This window comes from Perca fluviatilis, chromosome 17, assembly GCF_010015445.1.
Source record: "Perca fluviatilis chromosome 17, GENO_Pfluv_1.0, whole genome shotgun sequence".
NCBI classification, from domain to species: Eukaryota; Metazoa; Chordata; class Actinopteri; order Perciformes; family Percidae; genus Perca; species Perca fluviatilis.
This window is the reverse complement of record NC_053128.1, coordinates 36,015,560-36,039,452: the sequence shown is the minus strand read 5'-3', so window position 1 is coordinate 36,039,452 and position 23,893 is coordinate 36,015,560. Positions and strand designations below refer to the sequence as shown.

The 23,893-nt window shown below is 41.2% G+C and overlaps 2 protein-coding genes across 3 annotated transcripts in view; both read left to right on the top strand.

Annotated features, from left to right (window-relative positions):
- The first annotated feature begins 1,125 nt into the window (after positions 1–1,125).
- On the top strand, positions 1,126–22,916 carry LOC120545306. The gene is made up of 3 exons (XM_039779547.1): positions 1,126–1,592; positions 14,399–14,805; positions 22,002–22,916. The coding sequence occupies exons 2-3, from the start codon at positions 14,474–14,476 to the stop codon at positions 22,480–22,482; spliced, it is 813 nt and encodes a 270-aa protein (XP_039635481.1). The 5' UTR covers positions 1,126–1,592; positions 14,399–14,473; the 3' UTR covers positions 22,483–22,916.
- The window catches only part of LOC120545322 (molybdopterin synthase catalytic subunit), a 346,107-nt gene continuing 325,743 nt past the window's right edge, over positions 3,530–23,893 (top strand). The window contains exons 1-2 of one of the 2 annotated variants that reach the window (XM_039779576.1): positions 3,544–3,661; positions 7,437–7,438. The gene's annotated coding sequence lies outside the window, so the exon portion shown is untranslated. Of the gene's footprint in view, positions 3,662–7,436; positions 7,439–23,893 lie in introns of both variants that reach the window. The other variant, XM_039779574.1, reaches the window with a different exon arrangement.

The following is a 23,893-nucleotide window of genomic DNA, read 5'->3' as shown; positions in this document are numbered from 1 at the left end:
ATAATCCCAAGTATTGTGATGATAGCATTTACTGCAGCAGAGATATTGCCATTGCAAATTTCCCATTTAAATGCATTGACTTATTTGCCAAAATGCGTCTAAGTTCATTATAGTGCCCCCTAACCGACGATTATCACCAAATTTGGTACAGCGCCTCGGAGTCGGTTGTCAAACTACCAATTTTGCTTTGATACCTTTTAATTTAGCCGAGATATGCTAAAGTTCGTGTTTTGTGGCTAGCTACGGAAATTAGTTTGGTTGTAAATTGTGCACACTTTAACACTCACACTTTGAATTTCCTCACTCACTATTGGATGAAACCACTACTTTTAAACAAGAAAAATCTGTCATGATTGGTTGGCAAGTCTGTCATGAGTTAGGCTATTGATCACCCTGGGCCATTATTATTATAATAATAATAAAATGTATATATATATATATATATATATATATATATATATATATATATATATATATATATATATATACATTTACAACATACATATATTTCATATATGTATGTTGTATATTCATGCCATTGTTATCCTAAGGAAAATGATTTGCCAGGAACGTGCAGTTTATTAACACAAAACACAAATGCAATCAGAAAAAAAAACTATGTACAAAGCATCGGAGACACACAGCACACACAACAAATATCCCTCAGCCTATCCTATCCTCCAGCATCGTCAACACCTAACCGGCGGCCGCCTCGGAGCTGTTGGTAACCGGCAGCATTCGGTCTGAATTCGGTCCATGTAGCAGACGTCTGTGGTGCGTTGTCCTGTAGGTCTATGGTGGCGCACTAACAAATGCCCACCTCACCCGCAGCCAGCACACTCTCCAGCAGCTGTAAAATCAATCAATAAAGACAGTCAGTACTGCGCAGTGCACTGCTTATGGACACAACACATCTATGAATGCACCTGAAAAATATTCACATTAACCAAACGGATCTAATCTTACTCTCTTTTCTTCTCGACCGACTCCGAGCTGAACTCTTCACAGCTTCTGGCCGCGATGCCACATCTGGTTGTTTCTAGCTGAAGCTCCTGCTGCTGTCTGGTGATATGTCTTACAGGCAGCTGGGAAACAATTATATGAGAGTGGTATGAATAAAAAAGTCTCACAGCAGTTTACATAAAATAGGTTACATTTTTAACCTAAAAGTTGTTCTAAAACATCACCAATATTTTAACTTTTTTTAAACTCAACAGTATTCCCACCAACACGTTGTTTACAGGGGGAAAGAGACGCCAGAGTCCGTTGACATTTCAGCTTTCTGTGTGTCTGTGTGTGTGTGTGTGTGTGTGTGTGTGTGTCTGTGTGTGTGTCTGCTGTTACTGATGCAGACCAGTGGCAGAGACAAGATGGCGGCTGACTGATGGGTCTTTATCAGAGGAAAGAGTGTTTGCTCAGCCAATAAGATAAGCCAAGCGTGTTCAGGGCGTTGTCTGTTTAAAGTTTACTTTGAAGTTCAGACAGGTTGTGTCACAGTTAGTTTATACTGCTGCTGTGTGATACTGTAGATTTCTCTCACGACTCAGAATTGTTAATATATCTGTTTCCTCTGTCTGGAGCTCCAGCTGAAGGTAATGTTTGAACTCTTTCTGGTAGTTTAGTCTGAGAGCAGAAAGCTGCAGAAAGCTGCAGAGAAACTACCACTACTCTGACTGGGACTCTAACTGTCAGACTGACCAAAGATCAGACACCATGTTGGCTGGGTTTCTGGAGAGGAACCAGATACCGAGAGACGGTATTTACTTTAGTTTACATTATTTATAACAGATGAAATACAACATACACTAGCAGCAGCTACAGCAGGAGAAGAGAACACATATACAACTACAACATGATCATTTCTCTACAAAACTACAAACAAACAGGGAAACATACACCACATGTGAAGAAATATATCAGCTCATTCTACAGAAATATAATAAATACTATCAACATCAGGATTAAGATGAAATTAAAATGTGTTTGAACTGTGAGTTGAAGGCTGGCAGGAAGTTATTGTTTTTATAGTGACATACAGCAGTAGCCCGGTGAGAGCGTCCTGATCTGGCGAGCTCCAGTTTTCTCCTCCCAGATTAGTCTGGCATCTTGAGATAGAGAAAATTTGGAGGCGGGTTTAGGTGGTGATAGACAGATGGTTTATCCAATCAGCTGACCAGGATTTTCAGACAGCGGTAGCCCTAATTCTGTTAGCCGCTCGCTAATGCTGTTTTCTCTTGGATCCTTCTGTTGGAATATGGACCAGGAACCTGAAATGGGGCCTTTCATTCTTTTATTCCTAAATTCTCGTTACACAAACGGCAAATCTCCTTTACTAGCTTGCTGAGCTAACGAGCTATGCTCTGCCTGCAGCAGCAGCAGGGGTAGCCTGGCTCGTGGTTGTATTTGCATACGCTTCGTTGATCTGATTGGTTGATTTGGCCCGTCTATCACCAACTATAGGTGGTGATAGACACATGCTTTATCTAATCAAAACTCTTTATATACGAATTATTCCAGATGTCAATGGGAGAAATGACGGGAAATTTACTCCCGGAACCCAAGGTCTGTCAGAGGAGACTGTTGAGCTCTATGTGAAGCAATCCATCTGGTTACTACAGCAGCTCTCTATCTGATAACTAGGGTGTGTGCCTCTGTCTGTGTGTGTGTGTGTGTGTCTCTCTGTATGTGTGTGTGTGTCTCTATGTGTGTGTGTGTGTGTCTCTATGTGTGTGTGTGTGTATGTGTCTGTGTGTGTGTGTGTCTCTCTGTATGTGTGTGTGTGTGTGTGTGTCTCTATGTGTGTGTGTGTGTGTGTCTCTGTATGTGTGTGTGTGTGTGTGTCTCTATGTGTGTGTGTGTGTGTGTGTGTGTGTGTGTGTGTGTGTGTGTATGTGTTTGTCTCTATGTGTGTGTGTGTGTGTGTGTGTGTTGTGTCTCTTGTGTGTATGTGTTGTGTGTCTCTCTGTGTGTATGGTGTGTGTGGTGTCTGTATGTGTGTGTGTCTATTGTTGTGTGTTGTGTGTGTGTTTGTGTGTGTGTGTGTGTGTGTGTTGTGTGTGTGTCTCTGTATGTGTGTGTGTGTGTGTCTCTATGTGTGTGTTGTGTATTGTGTGTGTGTCTCTCTGTGTGTGTGTATGTGTGTGTGTGTGTGTGTGTGTGTGTGGTTTGTGTGTGTGTGTGTGTGGTGTGTGTGTGTGTCTCTGTATGTGTGTGTGTTGTGTGTGTCTCTAATTTGTGTGTGTGTCTCTCTGTGTGTGTGTGTTATTGTGTGTGTATGTGTGTTTGTGTGTGTCTGTGTGTGTGTGTCTCTCTGTGTGTGTGTATGTGTGTGTGTTGTGTGTGTGTTTGTGTGTGTCTGTGTGTGTGTTCTCTGTATGTGTGTGTGTGTGTGTGTCTCTATGTGTGTGTGTGTGTGTTCTCTGTATGTGTGTGTGTGTGTCTCTGTGTGTGTGTGTGTGTGTGTGTGTGTGTGTGTGTCTCTCTGTGTGTGTGTATGTGTGTGTGTGTGTGTGTGTGTGTGTGTGTGTAGACTGTCCTGCAGGATCAGGTGGTGTTGGCGGTGCGTCAGCAGCACGTTGCCATCGGCGACCAGGTGGTGACCCTGGGAGACGGAGACGAGGTTGCCATGGTACCCCCTCTCAGCGGAGGCTAGAGTCCCACGGTGAGATGATGACATCATGTTTAAATGACTCTTTAATTAGAGGAGCTGAGAGGCTGAAACAACATGACATCACCTCTAATCACTAACTACTCAGATTAGGTTCATCTTATTTTTGTGTTGACCGACTAAGCCCTCCTGCACGCTGGCTGCATGGCATGAGCGTAGCGTTTCTGTGGCGTGTCAGCTGCGTGGCGTTTTCTATGTCTTTACACACCAGAAAGATGTCTGACGCGGCACTGCTGCGTTTTCTGCGTGGCTCGAGACGTGCGTGGCATTTCTAACCTGTTAACATAGGAACCGAAATAAAAACAGTCACGCCACGCAGCCAACACGTTTACGCCACATATATATTTATATAAATATATATATATATATATATATATACATTGTTGCCTTTTTGTTGCTTTTTTGCTGCCTTTAAATAAGAATAAACCTCTATGTACATGTGCGCCTGCTCTACCCACTGAACCAACCCGGCCACAACACATACTGTAATTTGACCACCTGTTTCTGCAGAAACAGAACCGCCGTCACAGACTGTTGATAACTTTATTGTTCTTTATCTCTATAAAAGTTAATCAGTTACTTTGGGCGAGACGCTGCTGTCTGATTGGTTGCTCTGGTCATGTGATTTCAGAGAAATAACTCAGAGACGTGATTCTGATCAGACAGACTGAGAGAGGAGGTGAGGAGGTGAAGACTGAGAGATCAGAGCTGCTGTACCTGCATCAACAGCAGGTAAGAACCTCTAAACCTACACACACACACACACACACACACACACACACACACACACACACACACACACACACACACACACACACACACACACACACAGCAACCACTAAACCTCTTGATGAAGATCTGACTGTCATCAAAAGACTAAATATATATTCAGTGATGTCATCAGAAGACTAAATATATATTCAGTGATGTCATCAGAAGACTAAATATATATTCAGTGATGTCATCAGAAGACTAAATATATATTCAGTGATGTCATCAGAAGACTAAATATATATTCAGTGATGTCATCAGAAGACTAAATATATATTCAGTGATGTCATCAGAAGACTAAATATATATTCAGTGATGTCATCAAGAGACTAAATATATATTCAGTGATGTCATCGAAAGACCAAATATATATTCAGTGATGTCATCAAAAGACTAAATATATATTCAGTGATGTCATCAGAAGACTAAATATATATTCAGTGATATCATCAGAAGACTAAATATATATTCAGTGATGTCATCAGAAGACTAAATATATATTCAGTGATGTCATCAGAAGACTAAATATATATTCAGTGATGTCATCAGAAGACTAAATATATATTCAGTGATGTCATCAGAAGACTAAATATATATTCAGAGATGTCATCAGAAGACTAAATATATATTCAGTGATGTCATCAGAAGACTAAATATATATCCAGTGATGTGATGAAGTAACCATGGTAGCTGATCTTAGATGTTCAGGATTTGTTCACGTTGACCCAACACAGTTTCTAAAGAAGAGGAAACTCTCCACATATCACACACACTAGATTAGTTATGGAAGGATTATATATGAACCATGTTACATATTTATTAACTCTCCACATATCACACACACTAGATTAGTTATGGAAGGATTATATATGAACCATGTTACATATTTATTAACTCTCCACATATCACACACACTAGATTAGTTATGGAAGGATTATATATGAACCATGTTACATATTTATTAACTCTCCACATATCACACACACTAGATTAGTTATGGAAGGATTATATATGAACCATGTTACATATTTATTAACTCTCCACATATCACACACACTAGATTAGTTATGGAAGGATTATATATGAACCATGTTACATATTTATTAACTCTCCACATATCACACACACTAGATTAGTTATGGAAGGATTATATATGAACCATGTTACATATTTATTAACTCTCCACATATCACACACACTAGATTAGTTATGGAAGGATTATATATGAACCATGTTACATATTTATTAACTCTCCACATATCACACACACTAGATTAGTTATGGAAGGATTATATATGAACCATGTTACATATTTATTAACTCTCCACATATCACACACACTAGATTAGTTATGGAAGGGTTATATATGAACATGTTACATATTTATTAACTCTCCACATATCACACACACTAGATTAGTTATGGAAGGATTATATATGAACCATGTTACATATTTATTATCTCTCCACATATCACACACACTAGATTAGTTTAGGAAGGGTTATATATGAACTGTGTTACATATTTATTAACTCTCCACATATCACACACACTAGATTAGTTATGGAAGGATTATATATGAACCATGTTACATATTTATTAACTCTCCACATATCACACACACTAGATTTCAATCAGGAGAGACTTCTTTGCAATTATGAACATATTTATTGTACATACAACATGTAAATGTACGAGTCTCTGGAGATTGGACTCCATCGAACCCAAATATCCTAAAGGGTTTAAGGAACCCAAACAAATCCCCTGATGGAGTCCAGACACTGGTGGTGGAGAATAAATAGAGGGACCATCAACAGCCAAGACGAGATGCAACCCAGGTCCGAGTGACCACCGGTGGCAGAAGGGGGAGGCGGGGCCGCTCTATTTCCTGAAACGACAACTGCCAACCGTGGAAGAGAGAGCAGATTTAAAGCAGGGTATCAAGCTGTGATAGGCTCGTCGACAAATGGTCTACCCTGATTGGTTTAACTAACAACAACACAGCTGTTCTGATTACTACTGACCAGTGACGTACCGTGAAACAGCTTATCATTATGAGTGATGGAAAAGTGAATGAAGTCTTCCTTTAAGAATTTACGCTGAGCTTCATTAGTTATGGAAGGATTATATATGAACATGTTACATATTTATTAACTCTCCACATATCACACACACTAGATTAGTTATGGAAGGATTATATATGAACCATGTTACATATTTATTAACTCTCCACATATCACACACACTAGATTAGTTTAGGAAGGGTTATATATGAACCATGTTACATATTTATTAACTCTCCACATATCACACACACTAGATTAGTTATGAAGGATTATATATGAACCATGTTACATATTTATTAACTCTCCACATATCACACACACTAGATTAGTTTAGGAAGGATTATATATGAACCATGTTACATATTTAAGACTTTACTGAGACTGTAAGACCTGAACTACCTTTCCTCTCTCTGGATGAACCAGGATCAGGTCTGATCAGAGTTCATCAACATGAATTTACAGCTTCAATAGTTCTCAGTCCAGGAGTCCAAAGTTAAATATTAACCTGACCGTCCAGCATATTGAATATCATATCTATCTTGTGTGTGTGTGTGTGTGTGTGTGTGTCTGTGTGTCTGTGTGTGTGTCCGTGTGTGTTATAAAACTTAAAATAAAAGGTCACACCTGCCCTGGCCTCTCTACTAGAAGGATTATAAATAAAAACTAGAAGATTAAGATAAATATAAAAATACATGTAAATATAAATGCCCCAGTGTCACAATACAGAAAACTATCCCAACGTTAAAATACATTTTATTCAACTTTAAAAAGGAGTGAAAAACATTTAAAATATCTAAAATACTTCCTAGATTACTTGCCCTTGAGATTAAAAAGTACTCTTTAAAGGGTGTCCATGTAACTCTGTTAATTTTAAGTTATTGATATTATGACGACACCTCTCCAGGGGTCCAATGGACTATGAGGTCAACTAGTGGTGAAAAGTAACTAAGTACATTTACTCCAGTACTGTACTTCAGTCCAAATGTTGAGGTACTTGTACTTGAGTCTTTTCTTTTCATGCCACTTTCTACTTCTACTCCGCTATATTTCAGAGAGAAATATTGTACTTTTTACTCCACTACATTCATCTGTTCCAGCTTTAGTTACTAGTTACTTTAGTTACTCCGCTACATTCATCTGTTCCAGCTTTAGTTACTAGTTACTTTAGTTACTCCGCTACATTCATCTGTTACAGCTTTAGTTACTAGTTACTTTAGTTACTCCGCTACATTCACCTGTTTCCAGCTTTAGTTACTAGTTACTTTAGTTACTCCACTACATTCATCTGTTACAGCTTTAGTTACTAGTTACTTTAGTTACTTACTTTAGTTACTCCGCTACATTCATCTGTTACAGCTTTAGTTACTAGTTACTTTAGTTACTCCACTACATTCATCTGTTCCAGCTTTAGTTACTAGTTACTTTAGTTACTCCGCTACATTCATCTGTTCCAGCTTTAGTTACTAGTTACTTTAGTTACTCCACTACATTCATCTGTTCCAGCTTTAGTTACTAGTTACTTTAGTTACTGTTATGACCCCAGTTTGATGTCCAGGGGAAAAGGGGAGCAATAATTAATAACAAGCCGGGAGTTTAAAGAAAGAAAGGAAACAGGAGGATTGGTACTGTTAAAGTATTTATTTAAGCGTAAATGGGTCCAATAATAACTCAAAACAACTGCCCTAAAAGAAAGGAAGTGAAAAACCATTTCAACTAAACAAGCCACTGATCCAACCAATAACACTGTCCCACCACTGAGGGAGTGATCACAAGACGGAGGGCACCATACTGCTCGGTTCACGACCTCCAGCAACACAGCAACACAGCTCTGTTCAGCTATCTGGCCCACTGGCCCCCGTCCGCTTTCATCCCTGCAGCTTAATCCCAATCTACCTGATTGCTGAGGGCTGCAGGTGTGTCCATCCAGTCAGATGGAGAGGGCAGTACCTTGATCAGGACACAAGAGAGCAGAGGAAAACCACACACGTAACACCCCCTCCCATAAGTGCAAACTAATAGTTTACTACATTAAACACCATAAACACAGTTACCGATAGAACACACTACACATCAGAACTATCCCCATCATTTCTCCTCACCCCCGGGACAAGGCATCAGCCACCACATTGTCGGCCCCCTTCTTGTGTTTGATCTCAAGGTTGTAACCTTGCGCCAACAGGGCCCAACGCATCAGTCGCTGGTTGTGGTTGTACATCTGTGTTAGGAAGACAAGAGGGTTATGGTCTGTATATACAATCACGGGAGATGAACTGGCACCAACATACACCTCAAAATGTTGAAGTGTGAGTAGCATAGCCAGGGTCTCTTTCTCAGTGGTGGAGTAGTTTAGTTGATGCCGTTTGAACTTGACCGAGAAGTAACACACCGGATGACACACGTCACCCTCCCCATCTTGTATCAGCACAGCACCAGCTCCTGAAGCACTCACATCAACCTCCAGTTTAAAAGGGGGTGAGAGAAGTTAGGCGCTGCCAGGACAGGTGCACTGCAGAGGAGAGACTTTGCTGCCTCAAAGGCATATTGAGGCTCACTGCTCGTTAAGGGAACGTTAGGGCTACACAGACTGGTTAGAGGATCAACTACCACAGAGAGATTTTTGCAAAAACACCGGTAATAACCAGCCATGTCCAAGAAACGCCGCAGTTCACGTCTTGATGTGGGAAGCGGATAGGACAGCACGGCTGAGATCTTAGCATCTACGGGCCGGACCTGCCCGTGGCCGACCTGTTTCCCCAAGTATGTAACCGTGGCTTTGCCGAACTTGCACTTGGCTAGGTTAAGAGTCAAGGATGCATTTACGAGTTGCAGAAACACTTCCGTCAAGCTAGGAATATGACTGGCCCAATCGCTGGAGTAGACGACGACATCATCAAGGTAAACATTACAGTTCTTAACATTTCCTAGCACCAGATTCATCAGACGCTGAAATGCGGCAGGCGCATTTCTGACCCCAAATGGCATAACTGTATACTGCAGGAAGTGGTCAGGGGTTACAAAGCCAAGATCTCAGAGGCTCTGGGTGTTAATGGAACCTGCCAGTACCCTTTCAACAGATCGAGCTTTGTAATAAATATGGCTGGCCCAATACTATCAATACAGTCCTCCATGCGAGGCAATGGAAACGAGTCTGGCAGTCTGTAACAGCGTTAACTTTGCGATAGTCGGTACAAAAGCGTGGGGTGCCATCAGCCTTAGGAGCCAGCAAACACGGCGAACTCCAAGGACTACAGCTAGGAACAGCTAAATCATTCTCCAACAGATAATCGGCTTCCTTTTTCATCAGCTCTCTTTTGGCTGAAGGACAGTAAGCAGTAAACAGTAAGCATGCTGTTTAATGGGAGGTGCAGTACCAACATCAGTGTCATGTTTTAACACGTTGGTGCTAGATGGTACGTCACTAAACAGAGATTGATGGGAGCACATCAAAGAAACCATCTCCCGTCGCTGATCTACAGGGAGATAGTTCAAATTGGTGTCTATTTCCGACAGGTACTCTGTCTTACACAGCCTACCACTCTGCTGGACACTGCCCAGTACCGCCAAACCAACGTCAGGCAGAGATTCCACACAAACCAAGGAAGTAGACATTTCTGAGGCAGCATTCTATAGTCTATAGTATATAAATCTCTCTCTCTCTATATATATATATATATATATAGAGAGAGAGAGAGAGAGGGAGATAGATAGATAGATAGATAGATAGATAGATAGATAGATAGATAGATAGATAGATAGATAGATAGATAGATAGATTATGTTTTGTGTTGTTTACTTTATTGTCTGTACTGATCATATCTGTTTTATGTTATAAATGTTGTTTACCTCTCAGGGAGGTAACAGCCTCTCTCCTCTCAGGGAGGTAACAGTCTCTCTCCTCTCAGGGAAGTAACAGTCTCTCTCCTCTCAGGGAGGTAACAGTCTCTCCTCTCAGGGAGGTAACAGTCTCTCTCCTCTCAGGGAGGTAACAGTCTCTCTCCTCTCAGGGAGGTAACAGTCTCTCCTCTCAGGGAGGTAACAGTCTCTCCTCTCATGGAGGTAACAGTCTCTCTCCTCTCAGGGAGGTAACAGTCTCTCCTCTCAGGGAGGTAACAGTCTCTCTCCTCTCAGGGAGGTAACAGTCTCTCTCCTCTCAGGGAGGTAACAGTCTCTCCTCTCAGGGAGGTAACAGTCTCTCCTCTCATGGAGGTAACAGTCTCTCTCCTCTCAGGGAGGTAACAGTCTCTCCTCTCAGGGCAGTTTCAGCCTCACCATGGCACTACAAACTGCAGGCTAGTAAATGCTTATGTTTTTGGTTTACGTCCTGTATTTGTGTCGGATCGCCTTCCCACCCAAAGTGAACTGAACTCTAGAGCACTTTGAAGTGGACCGAGAACCCTGTTTTTAAGTGCACCAGATTTCAGAGTTTTTGTCCACACCAGAGTTCAATGAGTTTTCACATCGCCCCAACCCAACTGGATTATCTGACCAAATGCTGCAGGTTTCAGTTTAAGTGGATCAAACTACTCAGGTGTGAAAGCAACCTAAGGTGTATAAAGTTAACACTCAAGGCAAGAAAGGTAGTGAGGTCGGTCAGAACCAGAACTGGGTATCTTCCAGGTCCAAAAGTGTCGTCAGGCAGGCAGCTGAGTTAGCACCATTGAAAAAGCCATGTGTCTAAAGGCCCAGAGTGTAAGAAGACAGCTGTAAACAGGGCCTGAGCATCAGAGAAACAACAAGCAACGGAGCAAACAACAACTAGTCTTAGACTGAGCAAGAAACTCAAATCAATGGCCAGGTTACCAATCGAGTAGACAGAAAGATTTGAGGACGGTGAAGTGTAGAACCACAGCTTATATGATGGAGAATTAAGTAGTTGATGTGACCCCACTCCCCCTGACCTAAACGCAAGGGGAGAACACACACAAGGGACTGTGTGTGTTAATACTGCAGCTTCAGAACAATGACAGGTAGCACTGCTTTCCCAATTAGTTCCAATTAGAAAGTCAATACTTTATGTGGAAGACATTTCAATCCTTTTGATGAGTTTAAACTCATTTACTACAATTTTTTGTTTGGTTTTCAAGACAAACGTGTATAAGGAACAAGCTTCCTGTTGTGCGATGAACAGTACATGTTTTTGGTAAGTGGAACCCAGGTTACAAGTTAGATAACTATTCTCTTATTTTTCTAATTATATTGCAGCTATATTTGTATATGTATTTGAACATTGACCTTCATAATGACTTAAAAACCTGAGTATTTATTTGCTGATTTGTGAGGAACTCAACAGTTTTTTGTTACATGAGAGCCTCAGACATAGTTGCATAATAGTTGGATCATACAAAGGACCAAAGGGTAGATGTCATAACGTAATTATCTCTAACACTGACTATGTTTACATGCATAAATGATTCTGTTTTTTGCCCTCATTCCAAAAGAGACAATATTCCTCTGAGCTGTTTTCATGGCTAATGAAAGTGAATATTCCACTAATATTTTGGTTTGGTTTGGTTTATTTATGGCTATAGAAAGACAGCAAGGGGGGAGGGGGATCCAAGGGATAACATGTAAAAGCGAGAAACACTTTTTTCCAACATGGTCCCTGATGTAAGAGAACAGGACATACAACACATACAGTCCTTCTAAGGTTAAAACAATAAAAAACTACACATTAAAAAAAACAGCTAAAACACCATGAACTACAAAACAATAAATTACTCTGTCTCCAGTCTAGATTTTATTTTCCCCTAATTTTCTATTTTATTCCATAAGTAGGCCCTAACTTTGTCTAAAATCCCTTTTCGTTACCGCCATTTTGATATGAAGTGGAAGACTATTCCATAAAATAATTCCTGTATAAAAAAAGGATTTTCTTGCTTCAGTATTCACACATGGCACCTTACATGAACGGACACTGGCCCTAGTCTCATGGGCATGTTGAGTGTGTACCATCAAAATCTGAAATCCCAAATACTTTGGGGCTACACCATTAATAATACTGTACATATGATTGAGTTTAAGTTGTTCAACCCTAAGCTCAACAGGCAGGAACTCAACCCTCTTGAACTAATTTCTTCCCACATGATACCTAGAAGGTTTAGACAGTATGAAACGGATCATATTATTTTGCATAATCTGCATCTTGTTTTTCATTTTCATCGTTAGGCCACTGTACCATGCTGAGCATGCATAGTCCAAATGGCATTGAATGAGTGCTGAGACAAGGAGTTTTTTTTATTTTGGAGTCAAACTGCCTTGTACTATGTTATAAAAATTTCCCTAGGTGCAATGACAGTCTGTTGTCAATCAGCCACACTCTTACATTTTGCAGCTCACCACTAAGAGTGTCTTCAAGTCGGTAGATGTCTTTTCCAGAAACTAGTAGTGAGGAATCATCAGCATACAATAATAACTTACATTTGACTGCAGCTGGCATGTCGTTTACATATATTAGGAATAACAAAGGGCCTAATATCGAGCCTTGGGGTACACCACAAGTTATTTTCATGGGTTCAGACAGGACAAAATCACAAGTTTGATTTCTTTCTGATAAATACGATTTAAACCATTTTAAAGACGCCTTCCCAAAACCCATGCATTGCAGTTTGGATAAAATAATAGAGTGGTCCACTGTGTCAAATGCTTTTTGTAAATCCAGTAACACCATGCCATTATAGTTACCTTTTTCACTTTCTTGTCTGACGTAATCACAAAGATAAGTGAGGCATGTGTCAGTGGAGTAAGCAGATCTAAATCCAGATTGGACGTCATATAACAGATTATTCTTGATCAAATGCCTCTCCACTTGATCAGAAACCATTCTCTCCAATATTTCGGATACGCTTGGTAGTATTGACACTGGTCTATAGTTTTTCATATCTGTCCTACTGTTCTTCTTAAACAAGGGGAGTACCCTGGTCCTTTTCATCTCAGTTGGAACCTTACCTAGTTGTATGGACAAATTTATAATATAATAATATTCAATAACTTCACCAATAGCATTAGCACTATCCTTTAAGAATCTGGCTGGAATGTGATGAGCCAGTAGCTTTATTAGTAGATAAAGAAGCTAACATTTCTATAATCCTCTCCTTAGATACTAGACTCAGATTGAATGTATCAGGTGACACATCTTGATAAAGGGAGTTCCAGAAGGATACCCCATACTTTCCAGCTCCTGTTGGTAAATGTGAAGCCAAGTTGGCAGCAACAGTAGTAAAAAACATATTGAAATGATTTTATATCACTTTTTTATCAAAGCAAATAGCATTATCAATGTAAATCCCAGTGTTACAGCTGTTACTGTTTATTTTGTATGTATGGCAGTTCGCTCAACCAATCAGCACGCAGCTCATCTAAATATTCATGAGCATACCATATTTGGAAGAAAAGCTCTTGTTACAAATAGGGCCAATGCATAAGGGCCCATAAAATATCAATCAGGCCATTTTCAGCCCAACCAATGTTACATACCCCATTAGGAGACCATAAGGAACAGTGTGAAATACCCTATATAATCATTCTATCACCCCTTTAAAAGCTGTAATGTTTAGATGTTCTGTTGGTGGGAATGGAGAGAAGCTGCAGCAGCCTGTACCTGAGTGGAGCTGGGGGAAACACCTGTGTGTGTGTGTGTGTGTGTGTGTGTGTGTGTGTGTGTGTGTGTGTGTGTGTGTGTGTGTGTGTGCGGTGCGTGCGTGTGTGTATGTGAGTGTGTGTGTGTGCGCGTGTGTGCACGTGTGTTTGCGCGCTGCCTGTTGTGTGTGTGTGTGTGTGTGTTTGTGGAGCTAGGAGGAAACACCTGTGTGTGTGTGTGTGTGTGTGTGTGTGTGTGTGTGTGTGTGTGTGCGTGTGTGTTTATTCTGATGATGTGTGTCTCTTCCTGTCTCCACAGTTTGATTTAAAGTCAGCTTCTTCATCACTCTGAAGAGGAGATCTCAACACTTCAGGAGGACCAGGAGTCTTTAAGATGGGGGGTTCAGAGTTAACACCAACAACAAGACAGAGCATAGACCTCTCTCCTCATCTCTCTGAATTAATGGACAAACTTAAAGAACATGCATCTTCATTCATCAGAGAGTTTGACAGCAGAGAACCAATGAGACAGATTGTTAGAAAGTTTAGGGAGATCCCTGATGAAGTCAGAAAGATGCAGAAGAGAACAGATGAAGTCAGAAGAGCAGGAGCTGTTACACTAGTAGTCTCAGCCATTGGCATGCCAATTAGCTTACTTGCAGGCGGAGCAGCATTAGGAGCAGAAGCAGCAGGAGGGGCAGGAGGAGCATCAGCATTAATAGCAACATTATGGCCAAGTGCGGTATCAGCAGCAGCAGCAGCAGCAGCAGGAGTAATCACAACGGTAGGAGCAATAGGAGCAGGAATAGTAGCAGTAGCAGCCTTTTTAGTTGCTGATGCAAATGTAACAAAAGGGAGATCAGAGAGTGAAAGTATAAATAAAGTAGGGCTGTCAATCGATTAAAAAAAATTAACTAATTAATCGCACAATTTGCTGTAGTTAATCGCGATTAATCGCGTTTTTAAATTGAGACTGAAGCTTGTAGTAATGGATATTTAAATAATGCTAAATCACTTAACTTTACAAATATGAAGAGAAAACAAACAAGGAAAGGTTCTGCTAAGTTCAGAATGTTTAATATCTTTCAGAACAACAGCAGCAACAATTTGGCTTATTTAGTCCTGCTGAAGGCTGCTGAAACGGCTAGAAACTGTCCGACTTGAGAGCAGATTTTTGTCACCACCGCCAATATTAGCCACATACCTAATATACCATATTCTGAATAATATACAAATATATATATATATATAGAATATAAATTACAATCTAGGCAGTACTTAATATCATAAATATTATAATATACATAGTGTTTAATCTGAATGACTAAGCAAAGCACATATATCTAAACAAAGAAAGGCACATCAATATCAATATCAATGTTACACATTAAACCAGTAACCCAAAACCACAAAGGTGTATGTTGGCCTAAAGTGAAAACATTGAGTGTAGTTTTAGATAGCGACGCTGTGCACAGCAATCCATTACCAATGTAAAGCGATTGACTACATTTCCCTTCCAGCACCGCAACCAGGAAGTAGCTTGTGTGACAGTGAGACGCACCAATTTCAAACATTTACTGGAATATAGTCACGGATACTATCGAGTCGACAGCGTTAAACATCAGACTGCAAATAAGGTTTTATCAAGCGTGACAAGCGTAACAGTTATCAAGCAAACAAATCGCGCACGTACATATCGGCAGCACAGCAGTAGCGCAACAGACAATCAAACTTAAACCGCAGCTCTATGTAGCGAAACAGCAGCTTACCGGTGGCGCCTCTCTCCTGACGAGACAACATGTCGGAACTAGTACTCGGTCCCGTTTATAGCCCGTGCTCATTCATTTCTGGATTCTAACACATCATCTTTTTTCTCTTTTGGGATCTTACTGGTCCATGTTTAAACTCTTGACTGGCCCGTAGGCCTACTTCAATCAGGTAAATCCCTCCTAGAGTAGCGCCGCCTGCTCTTATGGAGACGTATTACGTTTCTCAGCCGCCACATGAAGTAAACAAACACAGCTGCATTAATTTCGTTAATTCTTTTTAACGAGTTAAATATTAAAAAATTAACGCAAAGATTAACGCGTTAATTTTGACAGCCCTAAAATAAAGTAAAACATCTGAGGAGAGACTTCATGGAGATGGTTGAACGGCTGAAGAACAACCTGGAAGAAATCAAGAAGACGTGTGAGGAGTTGGAGCAAAGATCAGTTGAACGTCAGGCTGGAAACACTCTGACAGACATGTTGGAGTTTCAGTTTATAGTGTCTGAACTGGGAAGTAGTGACGGAGTATTGTCTACTATGTGGAAAGTCTTCACACCTACTGCGACCCCTGAAGAGGACAGAAAGTTAACAGACTCCATCATCCAGTCAGCTGATCTCTGTCAGAAAGTCATCGATGACTTGGAGAAGATGAAGGAAGAACTCAAAGACTCCACAGAACAGTGAACATAGACACTGCAGTCTGAAGAAAGGATTAATGAGCCGTGTAGTAACATAGCAGCACCACAAGATGGCACCTGATGTACCGGGTGGGAACTCTGCACATGTTCCACAATAAAAGCCTGGATAGAACCCTGCACATGTTTCACAATGAAAGCCTGGATAGAACCCTGCACATGTTTCACAATGAAAGCCTGGATAGAACCCTGCACATGTTTCAAAATAAAAGCCTGGATAGAACCCTGCACGTGTTCCACAATAAAAGCCTGGATATAAACTAAAGGATTCTGTCCAGATGGCTTTTATTTTGAAACAGGAAGTGTTGAGTTTGTACTAACAGCATCATGCAGAAACATTTTCTTTCTTTTTCTGATTTATTAGAATGAGATGATGTTTATATGAGCTGGATATTTTTCTATTTTTATCTTTCTTTTTCTTGTTAATAGAGAAAACAGTTTACAGTATAAATTCATAAAAAACGTTTTTTATCAGTGATGAGATGACACCAAAATCTCACCAGAAATCCAGTTTAGTATCAGTTTTCAGCATTCAGCATTCACTGCAGAAGAAGTCTGCAGAAGAAGTCTGCAGAAGAAGTCCTTTTGATGTTTAGTTGTACCTTGTGTAGAGGTATCTGATAAACTAAATATCTTTCTGGTGATGTGGGTCTCCATTACTGTGTTTCTGTAGAGTCTGGTCCTGTAGTTGGACTTTATATTCATGTAGTCTGGTCCTGTAGTTGGACTTTATATTCATGTAGTCTGGTCCTGGAGTTGGACTTTATATTCATGTAGAGTCTGGTCCTGGAGTTGGACTTTATATTCCTGTAGAGTCTGGTCCTGTAGTTGGACTTTATATTCATGTAGAGTCTGGTCCTGTAGTTGGACTTTATATTCATGTAGAGTCTGGTCCTGGAGTTGGACTTTATATTCATGTAGAGTCTGGTCCTGGAGTTGGACTTTATATTCATGTAGAGTCTGGTCCTGGAGTTGGACTTTATATTCATGTAGTCTGGTCCTGGAGTTGGACTTTATATTCATGTAGAGTCTGGTCCTGGAGTTGGACTTTATATTCATGTAGAGTCTGGTCCTGGAGTTGGACTTTATATTCATGTAGTCTGGTCCTGTAGTTGGACTTTATATTCATGTAGTCTGGTCCTGGAGTTGGACTTTATATTCAAGTAGTCTGGTCCTGGAGTTGGACTTTATATTCAAGTAGTCTGGTCCTGGACTTTATATTCCTGTCCTGCAGCAGAGATATTCAGCTCTTATTACTCTCACATCTCTGTTTTTATTCTCAGTTTATGTTGAAGAAACCAGAGTTCTCCTCTAAATGTTGATCATAGTGACGTCCTGAGGGAGGAAAGGGTTTCTGTGTCTGGTTGAGTTACAACACCCCCTGGCAAGGAGAGCAGCTGAAATAGGCTGGGTCCAGGCTCTGCTCTGATTGGCTCTTCTGATCATGTGATATCTGAGAAACCACTCTGAAGCTGAGAGACTGACTGGGTGAGCCGCTGCCTGCAGACCAAAAGGTAAGAAAGTTGATTTTAAAAAGCTGACAACCAGCAGGAAGACTTGATGTGTTCATCAGCAGAGAGGAGACAAAGAGAGAAAAGTTAACGTTAGTTTTAGTTCAAGTTAAAGACAGACTGAAAACACAGAGAGGCCTGCTGTCAGTCCACATCATTAGAATAGGATTTAAAGTCAAACTACTCATTCTGCACTATCATATATATCACTTACCGTCTTTATTTACAAATATATATATATATATATATATATATATATATATATATATATATATATATATATATATATATATAAAAATAAAAAAAATCGGACACTTTTGACCCTTTTAGGAAGATCTAGTTTGGTTATAAGAAGTGAAGTTTAGGCTCATGTTAAAGACTTGATATCCTGCTGATAGACGTCCTGTTTTCTCTCTAAAGATCTTTGAGATGACCTTCTGTGACTGAAACTCTAGTTAGAAACAGGAACAGGAAGCAGAAGCCTTCCGGCTGCTCTGCTGTGTTACGTCTCGTCCTTCTCTTTTTGGATGAAAAAGATGCAATCTGTCCTGACTGTTTCTGGGCTGGTCCCAGTAGAGTAGAAGGCTCTCTCTGGGTCAGAGCAATAACAGAGAAAAAGACAGTAAATTAATGCAGCAAGTACATATTACATTCTTTTTTCACAGCCCTTTGTTACATAAAAAGAACGTAATTGTATTATGTATTTGTTACATAAACTAATTGTCCTTTTCCAGATGCTCAGAGCTATTTGTCAACAGTCCAAAGTAAAAGTCCTGGGGACCATGTGTCAGGGTGGACATAACAAGTAATCACTTCTGTTTCTTCTGCTGTTATAATACATCGGGAGGATGCAGTAATGATGTTGTGAGATGTCATGGAGCAATAATAATGAAGCAAGATATTCCAGACCGCATCTTGCCACATAATATCCTGCACATATTGACTATAAAATGTTTTCTATAAAAGACGAGAAGATGAAGAAATGATGTATGCAACACAATGTTAAGAAACTGGAGGCAGCGTTTATCTGGTGCTGTTGGTTTTGGGGGTTGTGTAGTTTTCTTTTTGCATCGTTTGTGCATCTTTTTGTGTTGTATATGGTTGTGTTGTGTGTATATATAGTTGTTGTGTGTATGTAGTTGTGTTGTGTGTATTTGGTTGTGTTGTGTATATATGGTTGTGTTGTGTGTGTTTGGTTATGTTGTGTGTATTTGGTTGTATTGTGTGTATATGGTTGTGTTGTGTGTATTTGGTTGTGTTGTGTTTATATAGTTGTGTTCAATTCAATTCAATTTTTCAATTTTATTTATAGTATCAAATCATAACACGAGTTATCTCGAGACACTTTACAGATAGAGTAGGTCTAGACCACACTCTAGACCATAATTTACAAAGCCCCAACAATTACAATAAGTCCCTCAAGAGCAAGCAGTGTGACAGTGTTGAGGAAAAACTCCCTCTTGGGAAGAAACCTGGGACAGACCCAGGCTCTTGGTAGGAGGTGTCTGACGGGCTGGTTGGGGATATGATGAACAGTGGCAATAATAGTCACATTAATAATTGAATAGTGACTTCAAATGGTAGTCGTAGTAGTTCATGTCATATCAGGGCGCTGCAAGGCGTTACAGGATGTAGTGTGGCCCAGCAGAGCATGGATGGACGTAGCAGGAAGCTGCAGGGTTCAGCAGGAAGCAGCAGGGTTCAGCAGGAAGCTGCAGGGTTCAGCAGGAAGCTGCAGGGTTCAGCAGGAAGCTGCAGGGTTCAGCAGGAAGTAGCAGGGTTCAGCAGGAAGCTGCAGGGTTCAGCAGGAAGTAGCAGGGTTCAGCAGGAAGCTGCAGGGTTCAGCAGGAAGCTGCAGGGTTCAGCAGGAAGCTGCAGGGTTCAGCAGGAAGTAGCAGGGTCCAGCAGGAAGCTGCAGGGTTCAGCAGGAAGTAGCAGGGTTCAGCAGGAAGCTGCAGGGTTCAGCAGGAAGCTGCAGGGTTCAGCAGGAAGCAGCAGGGTTCAGCAGGAAGCTGCAGGGTTCAGCAGGAAGTAGCAGGGTTCAGCAGGAAGCAGCAGGGTTCAGCAGGAAGCAGCAGGGTTCAGCAGGAAGCTGCAGGGTTCAGCAGGAAGTAGCAGGGTTCAGCAGGAAGCAGCAGGGTTCAGCAGGAAGCAGCAGGGTTCAGCAGGAAGCAGCAGGGTTCAGCAGGAAGCAGCAGGGTTCAGCAGGAAGCTGCAGGGTTCAGCAGGAAGCAGCAGGGTTCAGCAGGAAGCTGCAGGGTTCAGCAGGAAGCTGCAGGGTTCAGCAGGAAGCAGCAGGGTTCAGCAGGAAGCAGCAGGGTTCAGCAGGAAGCAGCAGGGTTCAGCAGGAAGCAGCAGGGTTCAGCAGGAAGCAGCAGGGTTCAGCAGGAAGCAGCAGGGTTCAGCAGGAAGCTGCAGGGTTCAGCAGGAAGCAGCAGGGTTCAGCAGGAAGCAGCAGGGTTCAGCAGGAAGCTGCAGGGTTCAGCAGGAAGCAGCATGGCATTGCAAGGCACCGCTGAGCTCAGCAGGGAGTGCAGCAGGACCACGGCGACAGCTGCAACCAGGATCTTGGTGCCAACGTTCTCCAAGGAAATACGCTGGAGGAAAAAGATATGGACTCCGGGGAGTAAACTCCCCAGAAGCTAGGATTAGTAACAAGCATTTCTGGGACGGGATGCACACAAATGGTAATAGTAATAGTAATAGTAACAGTAATAGAAAGGGAGAGGAGAGAGCAGCTCAGTGTGTCAAAGGAAGGAAGTCCCCCGGCAGTCTGGAACTATAACAGGTAACTAAGAGAGACAGGTCATAAGGAGAGGAGCCTGTTCGGGCTTAGAACTCTCCCCTGCCGGATCGGACTGTGCTGGCCTGCCTCCCTCTACTTTGTTATGTATTATTAATCTAACAATTATGAAGAGAAGCAGGTGGGCCAGTTAGGTGGACACTGCAACTCCTCACTCCCTAACTATAAGCTTTGTCAAATAGGAGAGTTTTAAGTTCATTCTTGAATGAGGTGACAGTTTCTGCCCCCCGAACCCAGATCGGGAGCTGGTTCCATAGGAGAGGAGCCTGATAACTGAAGGCTCTGGCTCCCAGTCTACTTTTAGAGACTCTAGGTACCACCAGTTGTACCTGTGTTTATATGGTTGTGTTGTGTGTATTTGGTTGTGTTGTGTGTATTTGGTTGTGTTGAGTGTATATGGTTGTGTGTGTATTTGCAGCGTGTTTGCTAAATGCTGTACATGCAAGTTAATATTAGATATTTCTCTCTCATTATATAAACTGTATATAAATATTACTAACTCTGAAATAAACCAAATGTATCTTTTAAAAGCTGTAATGTTAAGATGTTCTGTTAGTGGGAATGGAGAGAAGCTGCAGCAGAGTGTACCTGAGTGGAGCTGGGAGGAAACACCTGTGTGTGTGTGTGTGTGTGTGTGTGTGTGTGTGTGTGTGTGTGTGTGTGTGTGTGTGTGTGTGTGTGTGTGTGTGTGTGTGTGTGTGTGTGTGTGTGTGTGTGTGTGTTTATTCTGATGATGTGTGTCTCTTCCTGTCTCCACAGAACCTTCCTGATCACATCAGCACAGTTTGATTTAAAGTCAGCTTCTTCATCTCTCTGAAGAGGAGATCTCAACACTCCAGGAGGACCAGGAGACCTGGAGATGGCCTTGGTTCCAAGAAGAGGAAGGAGCATAGACCTATCTCCTCATCTCTCTGAATTATTCTACAAAGTTAAATATCATGCAGCTTCATCCATCAGAGAGTTTGACCGCAGAGAACAGAAGATGAGACAGATTGTTAGAAAGTTTAGGGAGATCCCTGATGAAGTCCAAGGAAGATGCAGAAACAGATGAAGTCAGAAGACTAGTAACTTGTGTACTAGTAGTCTCAGCCATTAGCATGCCGATTGGCTTACTTGCAGGCAGAGCAGTAGTAACAGAAGCAACATTATGGCCAAGAGCAGCAGCAGCAGCAGCAGTAATCACAACGGTAGGAGCAATAGGATCAGTACTAGCAGCAGGATCAGCCATTGCTGTTGCTGGTGCAAATGTAACAAAAGGGATATCAGAGAATGGAAGTATAAATAAAGTAAAACAACTGGGGAAAGAGTTCATGGAGATGGTTGAACCGCTGAAGAATGACCTGGAAGAAATAATGAGGACGTGTGAGGAGTTGGAGCAAAGATCAGCTGAACGTCAGGCTGGAATCACTCTGACAGACATGGAGGACTTTCAATGGATAGTGTCTGAACTGGGAAGTAGTGACGGAGTATTGTCTACTATGTGGAAATTCTTCACGCCTACAGCGACCCCTGAAGAGGACAGAAAGTTAAGAGACTCCATCATCCAGTCAGCTGATCTCTCTCAGAAAGTCATCGATGACTTGGAGAAGATGAAGGAAGAACTCAAAGACTTCACAGAACAGTGACCATACACGCTGCAGTTTGAAGTAAGGATTAATGAGCCGTGTAGTAACATAGCAGCGCCACAAGATGGCACCTGATGTACCGGGTGGGAACCCTGCACATGTTTCACAATAAAAGCCTGGATAGAAACTACAGGATTCTGTCCAGAGGGTTTTTATTTTGAAACAAGAAGTGTTGAGTTTGTTCTAACAGCATCATGCAGAAACATTTCTTTTCTTTGTTCTGATTTATTAAAATGAGATGTTTATATCAGCTGGATATTTGTCTGTGTTTATCTCTTTTTTACAGTATAAATTCAGAAAACGAGATTACATAAATTTATTTTCTTAAATCTCTGTTTTTCTCCAAAATAAAACCAGAAATCCAGTTTCAGATCAGTTTTCAGCATTGACACGCTTTTTCTGCAGGGGCGTAGGACTGGAGGGCGGGGGGGGGGGACTGAGTACCAGGGCCCTCATGTGAGGAGGGCCCAAAAAGATGCTAGAATGAATACATGTGGATGTGGGGAGGGACCCATAGAAAATGCCTTTCTACAGGGCCCAGAATGTTGTGCTACACCCATAGAGGAATCTGATAAACTAAATCTCTTTAAGATGTTGGGTGTCTCCTGATGGGGCTTTTCCCTTTATTAGATAGTGACAGTGGATAGGCAGGAAAGGGGAGAGATATGGGGGATGACTCGCAGAAAGGGCAGCAGGTCGGATTCTAACCTGGGCCGCTGCAGGACTCAGCCAACATGGGGCTCTACTGGGCGAGCTACAGGCCCCCCCAGACTTTTTCAATTACAATAAAAAGACAGAAAACAGAACAAAACAAGGCACATCAATAAGTACAAATAGATGTTGGTGGTATGTTTGACTGTTACTATGGTAACTCTCATCATGGCATTTAAGGAGAAGAAAAGAATGACACTAAGGAGTGACAAACATGTACATGCACAAGATGGACTCAAATCTCTGTTTTTATTCTCAGTTTATATTGTTTTGATCTTTTAATGTAATCACTAGTTTGGTGTTTGGGCTCGGCTGCTGTAGGGCTGCATCATATGAGGAAAATATTTAACTGGGATTATTTAGACTCAAGTTGCGATTGCGATATGATTCATGATATTGGAGGGAATGATCACTTTTGTATCATTATTCTCATTTTCATTGAAAAATGTAAAAAAATAAATAATTGAAGTGTGATTTTTTGCGAGAATCTGTACCAAACAAAGATGTTTTCTGTAGTCTGTAGGAGAGGATTTGTAGGTCTTACTTTAGAATGGTTTGACACATATTATTCCTTTTGATTATTACATTAGTCCTTATTGTGATCATATTGCCTTTAACCCTTTTGTTTGTTTTTCTGGGTCAAAATTTTTAAATTGAAACTTTGTCTTTTTCGACACTTTTGTCACTTTTTACGATGTTT